Consider the following 9,594-nt stretch of genomic DNA (forward strand, 5'->3'; position numbering starts at 1 on the left):
TCACTAGATCAGATACTGATGACCTGTTCATCAGCTGAGATCATTTTGATTCAGTCTTGCTGTTTCATTACAGATGGCTAATAACTGTTCACTTAAAAATTTGAGTGTGTCATTTTCAACAGACCATGCCAGCTTTCATAGAAAACAGAAATAAAAAGTTTTGTAAAAAAAAAAATAATAATAATTATTATAAAAACCATGAATGATGAATGATATTACTGAATGACTAAGTCACCATCAATGACTCAGTGAGGAATGCAATGAAATCAAATACATGAAATTTGATTACCATTAACCTGGTGATACATGTATGCAGGAGCACAGAATTCTGAGAATATATTTATTCCATTGCCTAATGTGTTCCTCTATCCTTCAAAATCCTCCTCAATCCAAACCACTTTCTATTAAACATCTTTTTTTTTTTTCTTTTTTCTTTTTTTCTTTTTTCCCCCTTTTTTTCATTCCGATTCTTGCACTTGCCAAGATTCAAATAAAGAAACCGATACACATTGGCAGATGTGTTTGTTTGTTTGTTTGTTTTTTTAATAAATATATATATATATATGGACAATCTGCTATATCATAAATTAAACCACTCCTTGTCGCCATCGCCCACCCCCTTCTTCCTGTCTTATTTCCCTCGTCCCATTCTTCAGTTCCTCTCCCGCGCCCAACCAACATCCAACCCCAACCAGCATCCGCTGCACAAAATGCACCATGCACACAGAGTGGATGAACTTCGAGTTTCAAAGACACAATATTTTGAATGGTTCCATGTCAAAGTCAACGGGGAAAAGGAGACCAAATGTCCACTTACCCTCAGTTAAGCCTCCTCCTTTTCGTGCACAAACAAATCAACTGTGAACACACAAAAAAATATAAAGAAATAAAAAGCACTGAACACCGTGAAGAGATTGAAACAGAAAGATAAATCAATAAACCGGAAAGAAGGACAGTGACTTCCCTTTGACGGATTACGGGGTCAAGAAGGTCAAGTTTGTTTTGGGGAGGAATGAAAAAGAAAGTGAGTGGTTGGGACTCGATCGCCCGAGGTGGCATTAACCTGGTCCCTACATTTAAAGGAGATTGCCAGACTATCGCGGCACACACGGAATTGAGTTCCATGTACCAATTGTCCCCATAATCCCACCCAAACAGCTTTTTCACGTTCTTGAGTGGGCAATTCCCCCCCCCCCTGGCCCCCCCCCCCCCTCTCCACCCGCCATTTCTACCTGTGCGCTTTTCTGCATTGGGACAGAAACATAATTAAATGCATTTACTGTTCTGAATGGGCTGTGTGACAGTGGAATATGTGTATCGTGGTATGGTGAGTGATGTTTTGAACAGACTGTGTGACAGTGGGATATGTATATATCGTGGTATGTGACTGGTGTTTTGAAGAGACTGCGTGTACATCATTCACTTGTTTTTGTAGGGTGTTTTGTTTTTAATTCAACTTTCTACTCCATGGAGAAGAGGGGGTTGATATTTTTTTAATATCTAGAACTGATCGTTATAGAACGTTGTGTTTCACTTTTTGTTCTTCAGTGTTCATTGAGTTGTGTTTCGTTTTCCCGACTGGTGGCGAGTGTGTTGTGGGTGTGCAAATGTAAAGGTTTTACCATCTGCTTTTTACTGCAAGTGTCTGTTTTTGTTGTTGTTGTGCTGCTGCAGCTGTTTCTGTTGTTGCTCTTAATTTTTCTATATGGCAAATGAAAAAGCTGATGAAAGTAGAGGGGTCCTTCACTTATTCCACATAAACACAGGTCTCTTGTGGCACATAAACACAGGTCTCTTGTGGCAATGTACAAAGAAATGTATGGGATAAAACGTATCCTATTCTTTTTTTTTCTTTTTTTGCTGCCCCATCATCTGCCCCATTTCAGTGGCATTACTCCCATGCTGCTCATTTAGATTCCCACATAAACGGCCACACCCGGGTTCGTCCGTCACAGTTTCGGCAGTCCGCAGGGAACCATCAGTGTTAGGTTGAAACATATCATATTCTTATGTGCTAATTCCAAACAACCAGCATCAATACTTCAAAATAGCTTCTTGTAATCTGCATCTGCTCTAAAAAAAAAATTTTTTCTTTAATCATTTCCATTTTTATAAACATTCATTTACTTCACGTAAAATTGTCTGCTGGTTTTGGTTTGTTCCATTTTTTTCCGAACTCAGAGCTACCACGACAGAATCGGTTCAACGCTAGACTTCTGATCCGGAGCTCACCAGTGATCAGGGTTCGATGCCCTGTTTCGGCATGGCGTTGTGTCCTGGGGTAAGGCACTTTCCTCCGAGTTTCCTCACTCCACCAAGGTGTGACCGGGTACATACCTTACATTAATTTATTTACAGCAGGTTGACATGGTGGAAAGTGGGTTGGGATGTAAGGCCCTACCTTTCTGTGCTGAGTACTATTTATATCCAATGCCCTAATGGCCAAAAAAGGCTATGGGACCTTTAACTCTCTCCATACGAACGGCGAAAGAGACAACGTTAAGTGTTTCATCCCAATTACCATCATCAAAATATTGCAAGCGCAACGCTCTTATACTGAAGAGGTGAATGTTGACAAAGAATACCACAGTTCTGACGACGGAAGCTAAAGGTTGGGTCATTCAGACACCCACTGGATATCCGAGGGGTCTGTGTAGAGGAGAAGAGAGGACTGGCTGTACTGAGTGAGTTAAACTGTTTTCAAACAATGGATATTACTGTGTGGAGAAAGCACATAGTAGCAGACACATACATCTAGGATGGTTTTCATTGTACATACTCGCACACACACACACACACACACAGTGTGGGTTCCTGGTTGGCTGGTCGTCTTTCACTCCCCCCCTCTTGTAAGCCACAAGGTGAAGGGACACCAGACCACCACTAATCACTACATATCACTGCAACTTCACTGGATCTTCACTGAAATGAAATGAAATTATGGTGCTTAGAGCCTCGCCGACCACTAAGGCCATCTCAAGGCTATCGCCATGTTAATAACTACTACAAGGGTAAAAACAAACAATTAAAACGAGTCACCACTTCAAACTTTCCACTCCAAAGTTAAAAAAAAACCTTCCATAGTTTAAAACCTTCAAATCTGGTTAAAAATGTTCACTTCTTTTAAGAAGTCCATCAGCACCCATGGAGGGACATCACGAAACAAGGTCTTCAAAGAAACCGCCGTGTAATGTCTGTGTCTAACGTCATGCAGATCCCAACAGTCAAGGAGCACGTGTTTCACGTGAGAGGCTCATCACAGGGAATACATCGAGGGGCCTCTTCCCCCTTCACTAGACAGATACCAGTCGTGCCTCGCTATCCTTGTTCAAGTTGTTGTAAAGCGTGTGTATGGCGTCACATAAACCGTGTATAGATTTGCAAATAACGGTATACCGATATGTATCTCATGATCAAGGTGATTATTCTGATTATTACATGATTCTCATGAAAATGATTATTATTCAAACTGCCTGCAGATGATGTCCAGATATTCTGTGGGTTACACTGAATGACTTTGTGGTGGGAGAGCGTGTGGAGTGTGTGTGCATGTGCTGTGGATGACAATGACTGGTCAGTTGGAAGGAAGGCAGAGGAAATTAGAAACAGAGAGAGAGAACTTACAGATTGCACAACAAAACATAATGCTGCAAATTACCTGCTGAGGTGTTTTGTTTGAAAAAATGAGAACGTTATTTGTTAATTCTCACATGTGTGCACTGCATCATCACCACACGTATACATTGTAGAACACATAAACACACTGAGAAGATGGGCAAACAAGTGAGGGAAAAATACATTTTAAGTAATCACCAGAACACCACATATCAAAATTTTTTTTAATCAAAAAAGATGTCTTGATCACAAAGCAGGAATATGAATCGCAAGCAAATTCTCAAACCCAGACATCACATGAATGGAAAAAAATGCTAAAGTTCAAACCATGTTAAACTATCAAACAACCGTTCACTGAACAAGGCAGTAGTCACATCGTCACACAACACAGTCAGACCAATCAGAACACTGACCCAAATATGAATGCATAAATGATTTTTTTTGTTTTTTTTGTGGTTGATTGTTATGTGCATTCTCTTGTTGTGTTCCATCAGGATTACAAAACAATGGCATCTTACAAATCTAATCTTAACACATACCTGTTCATACTTTGCATTAAACTATAGACCTTTCTCCCCGTGAAAATAATGCATGAAGCCTCAGCGTGTGCTTATATCAGAGGAAATGATGAACAGAGTTATTAGCAGAAATTTAATTGTCCTAAAAGGACAGAGCGGTTTAAGCGAACATGACATCGGTTCATGCATCAGCCTGTTTCTAGTTTGTTCACATAATCAAATACAAAAGCATGTGTGTGTGTGTGTGTGTGTGAGTGTGTGTGTGTGTTTCAGTGCTTAGGCTGTGTGTGTGTGTGTGTCAGTGCATAAGGGGTGTGTGTGTGTGTATGTCAGTGCTTAGGGTGTGTGTGTGTGTGTGTGTGTGTGTGTGTCAGTGCATAAGGGGTGTGTGTGTGTGTCAGTGCTTAGGGTGTGTGTGTGTTTGTTTAAGCATGTTTGTGTGTGGGTGTGTATGCTTGGTGTGTGTGACTGTACGAGTATTGTGAGATTGTGCATGGGTGTGTGGCGTGAGGCTCTGTGTATGTGTGGCATTCTCTGTGTGTGCATGTGTGTGCGAACACTCTGGTTTAGTGAAGCTGGGTTTTATGCAAAAGGTTCTCTTACATAAAACAATCCTGGATGTCAAAAAAAAAGAGAGAGAGATTCATAAAAACTACAAGTTACATCGTCACCTACTCTGCCAGCTTACATTTCTAAAGCCCTAAAATCCCCCAAGTATATGGGGGGGGGGTCACCTCTCTCCTTTTCCTCAGGCCCCCCACAGACCTCAGCTGTACGCTCTGTATCACATACAAAGAAAGCAGTACTTTTTTTTTAAAAAGTCCTTGCAGCATAACAACATGTGGAGTGAGAGATGGAGGGTTGCAGTGGGTTGGTGAGGAGGGAGGGGAGGGGTGGTGTGTGTGTGTGTGTGTGTGTGTGTTTGTGTGTGAAGTTGGGGGGAGGTGAGGTGGGGTGGGGTGGGGGGCGAGGGGAGGGGGGTGGGTGGGGTCAGTTCATAACAGCAAACTTCTTCATGTGCAGGGCAATACTACTGGAGATCTGCTGGGCGTTCTTGTTCTGGCCGTAGTAGTCGACAAACTTCCCGTCAGGCCCGATCAGGTACATGATGATGGTGTGGTCAACCTGTTACACACACACACACACACACACACACACACACACACACACACACATACATATCTATACCCAAAATCATATTCAGTACTGAAAATTTTTAAACAATCCCTTGCTAATATGCAATATATACCCAAAATCATCTTCAGTGGCAAGCACACACACACACACACATGCACACACTCACACTTACAAACACACCCACTCACACCTTCCCCCTCACATCCAACCAACCCCCCCACACACACACATACAGATCCACCCTCATCCCCCATCCTAAAAACACACCCACACTGAGAAGAAAAAAAGTAATGCACCAATAATGTAACTTTTGTCCTCATCTTTAGGCCACACACGCCCTCATCCCCCCCCCCCCCCCCCCCCCACACACACACACAGAAGAAAATTACAGCACCAGTGATAAAGTCGTTGTCCTCACCTTCAGGCATCATGCTGTAGTAGACATGATAGCCATCACACCCATCCCCCATACAGACAAAGAAAAGAAGACAATCAGATCACTAACAGTGTAGTTGTCATCTTTACCTTTTGGCCCCATGCAGAACACACACACACACACTCTCTCTCTCTCTCTCTCTCTCTCTCATCCCCAACACACATGAACACCCCACCCCCCACCCATCTACACACACACAAAAGAAGAAGAAAATTAGTGAACTATCTATGTAGTCATTGTCCTCATCTTTAGGCCCCATGCTGTAGCAGACCTGACAGACCTCAACCCCCACCCCCACAACTCCCCACACTCACTCACCTCCACTTCCCACACACACACACACACCCGACTCCCACATATTCACACACACACACGCACAGAGACAGAGAAGAAGAGCACTAACGATGTAGTCATTGTCCTCATCTTTAGGTCCCAAGCTGTAACAGACCTGACAGACCTCAACCCCCACCCCCACAACTCCCCACACTCACTCACCTCCACTTCCCACACACACACACACACCCGACTCCCACATATTCACACACACACACGCACAGAGAGAGAGAAGAAGAGCACTAACGATGTAGTCATTGTCCTCATCTTTAGGTCCCAAGCTGTAACAGACCTGACAGACCTCAACCCCCACCCCCACAACTCCCCACACTCAATCACCTCCACTTCCCACACACACACACACACCCGACTCCCACATATTCACACACACACACGCACAGAGAGAGAGAAGAAGAGCACTAACGATGTAGTCATTGTCCTCATCTTTAGGTCCCAAGCTGTAACAGACCTGACAGACCTCAACCCCCACCCCCACAACTCCCCACACTCACTCACCTCCACTTCCCACACACACACACACACCCGACTCCCACATATTCACACACACACACGCACAGAGAGAGAGAAGAAGAGCACTAACGATGTAGTCATTGTCCTCATCTTTAGGTCCCAAGCTGTAACAGACCTGACAGACCTCAACCCCCACCCCCACAACTCCCCACACTCAATCACCTCCACTTCCCACACACACACACACACCCGACTCCCACATATTCACACACACACACGCACAGAGAGAGAGAAGAAGAGCACTAACGATGTAGTCATTGTCCTCATCTTTAGGCCCCATGCTGTAGCAGACCTGACAGACCTCAACCCCCACCCCCACAACTCCCCACACTCACTCACCTCCACTTCCCACACACACACACCCTTCTTCTTCTTCTGCGTTCACTCGTGTGCACACGAGTGGGCTTTTACGTGTATGACCGTTTTTACCCCACCATGTAGGCAGCCATATTCCGTTTTCGGGGGTGTGCATGCTGGGTATGTTCTTGTTTCCGTAACCCACCGAACGCTGACATGGATTACAGGATCTTTAACGTGCGTATTTGATCTTCTGCTTGCACATACACACGAAGGGGGTTCAGGCACTAGCAGGTCTGCACATATGTTGACCTGGGAGATCGTAAAAATCTCCACCCTTTACCCACCAGGCGCCGTCACCGTGATTCGAACCCAGGACCCTCAGATTGACAGTCCAACGCTTTAACCACTCGGCTATTGCGCCCGTCACACACACCCGACTCCCACACATTCACACACACACACACACACGCACAGAGAGAGAGAGAGAAGAAGAGCACTAACGATGTAGTCGTTGTCCTCATCCTTAGGCCCCATGCTGTAGTAGACACGATAGGCCCGCGTGGCCTCGTCGATCTGTTCCTTCGTCCCCGTCAGCCCCATCAGCTTGGGGGAGAACTCTGTAACACCCCCGTCCACCACCACCACTCCTCTTTACAGACATCGCCAATTTACAGCTACAGAACTGAGAGGAAGTGTCTGGGTCAGTTCCAATGTACCTTTTATTTACCTGTGTGCTGCCTGAACTGGTAGCATAAGCAGCACTGGCTTCAAGTTGTGTCCGATGTGCAAGGAGAGAGTTGCCGCTCTTTATTGTTTGTAAATACAGAACTGAGACATCACTCTTTACAGACATCATTTTACAGCTACAGAATTGAGACATCACTCTTTACAGACATCACCATTTTACAGCTACAGAATTGAGACATCACTCTTTACAGACATCACCATTTTACAGCTACAGAATTGAGACATCACTCTTTTAGACATCACCATTTTACAGCTACAGAATTGAGACATCACTCTTTACAGACATCACCATTTTACAGCTACAGAATTGAGACATCACTCTTTACAGACATCACCATTTTACAGCTACAGAATTGAGACATCACTCTTTACAGACATCGCCATTTTACAGCTACAGAATTGAGACATCACTCTTTACAGACATCACCATTTTACAGCTACAGAACTGAGACATAACTGTTTACAGACATCACCAAATCACAGCTACAGGATTGAGACATCAGCCTTTACTGGCACCAACATTTCACAGCTACAGGATTGAGACATCACTCTTTACAGACATCGCCATTTTACAGCTACAGAATTGAGACATCACTCTTTACAGACATCACCATTTTACAGCTACAGAATTGAGACATCACTCTTTACAGACATCACCAAATCACAGCTACAGGATTGAGACATCAGCCTTTACTGGCACCAACATTTCACAGCTACAGGATTGAGACATAACTGTTTACAGGCATCACAATGTTACAGCCACAGGATTGAGACGAAACACATACACAGTATACCTCATCGTTCGCACACTGAAAACCTGTACACAAGTGTCCACTTACCTTTCACATACTCCCCGACAGCAGCAGGTGTGTCCCTCTCAGGATCCACAGTAATAAAGACGGGCTGGAGGTTTGGCACTCCTGCCAGACCATCTGCAAAACAAAAGAAAAAAAAGAAACAATAATAATGATAATAACAATAATAATATACACATTATTTAGAGTGCACAATAATTTTCAGTGGGGTAAAAAGAAACAGAAATTGCTGAAGGAAAAAAACAAAATCCCTACAAAAAGACGGGGAACAAAAAACAATGCCAAAGACAACACTTCACTTCAAACCATCTGATATTGTCCATGTGTCTCCATTCTATGGATCCACATCTCTTTCTTCAAGTTGTGTTTGTGTGCAACATACAATTGCCTCTCTCTCTCTCTCTCTCTCCCCCTCTATCTCTCTCTCTTTCTTTTCTTTTTTTTTTTTTTTTTTTACTTCAAACCATCTGATATTTTCTATATCTCTAGTTTTTTCTTCTTTTTTTTTTTTCACCTCACTCCATGTGATATTTTCCATATCTGCACTCCATGGATCTACATCTCTTTCTTCAATGTCTATTTTTGCGTGCATGCTTGCTTGCTTGCATGCTTGCGTGTTCTTGTGTGATGTGTGTCTGACTGATGTGTTATTGCAAAGCACTTTAATGGTTTGAAAGTGCAATATAAATGTGCTCTTTTCTCTCTCTCTTTTTTTCTTTTAAGAAGAAAAAATAATAAAGAACGAAAGACTGAAGGAAAAAAAAAGTGCAGGAATACTAATCTAACAGCTAACATGGGAAATTCAAAACATAAAACTGACGGACATGATAGGTGAGAGGTTAGAGCACTGGACTTTAAACTCTGTGGCCCTGGATTCGAATCACATCTGTGTCAGGTTGGCAAATGGTGAAGAATTCGGATGAGACGATAAACCGAGGTCCCGTGTGCAGCATGCACTTAGCGCATGTAAAAGAACCCACGGCAACAAAAGGGTTGTTCCTGGCAAAATTCTGTAGAAAAATCCACATCAAAAGGAAAAACAAATATAACTGCATGCAGGAAAAAATACAACAAAAAAAATGGGTGGCGCTGTAGTGTAGCGACGCGCTCTCCCTGGGGAGAGCAGCCCGAATTTCACACAGAGAAATCCGTTGTGATAAAA

General features: G+C 43.4%; 1 protein-coding gene across 1 annotated transcript in view; it reads right to left on the minus strand.

The window, feature by feature from the left end:
- Nucleotides 1-3,827: 3,827 nt before the first annotated feature.
- The window catches only part of LOC143301805 (protein SCO1 homolog, mitochondrial-like), a 9,560-nt gene continuing 3,793 nt past the window's right edge, over nt 3,828-9,594 (minus strand). Inside the window, exons 5-7 of the mRNA XM_076616200.1 lie at nt 8,457-8,549; nt 7,372-7,487; nt 3,828-5,258 (exon numbers count right to left, since the gene is read on the minus strand). Coding sequence (XP_076472315.1) covers nt 5,124-5,258; nt 7,372-7,487; nt 8,457-8,549 — 344 coding nt within the window. The 3' untranslated portion in view covers nt 3,828-5,123. The remainder of the gene's footprint in view (nt 5,259-7,371; nt 7,488-8,456; nt 8,550-9,594) is intronic.

Source organism: Babylonia areolata, chromosome 28 (genome assembly GCF_041734735.1).
Source record: "Babylonia areolata isolate BAREFJ2019XMU chromosome 28, ASM4173473v1, whole genome shotgun sequence".
Classification (NCBI taxonomy): domain Eukaryota; kingdom Metazoa; phylum Mollusca; class Gastropoda; order Neogastropoda; family Buccinidae; genus Babylonia; species Babylonia areolata.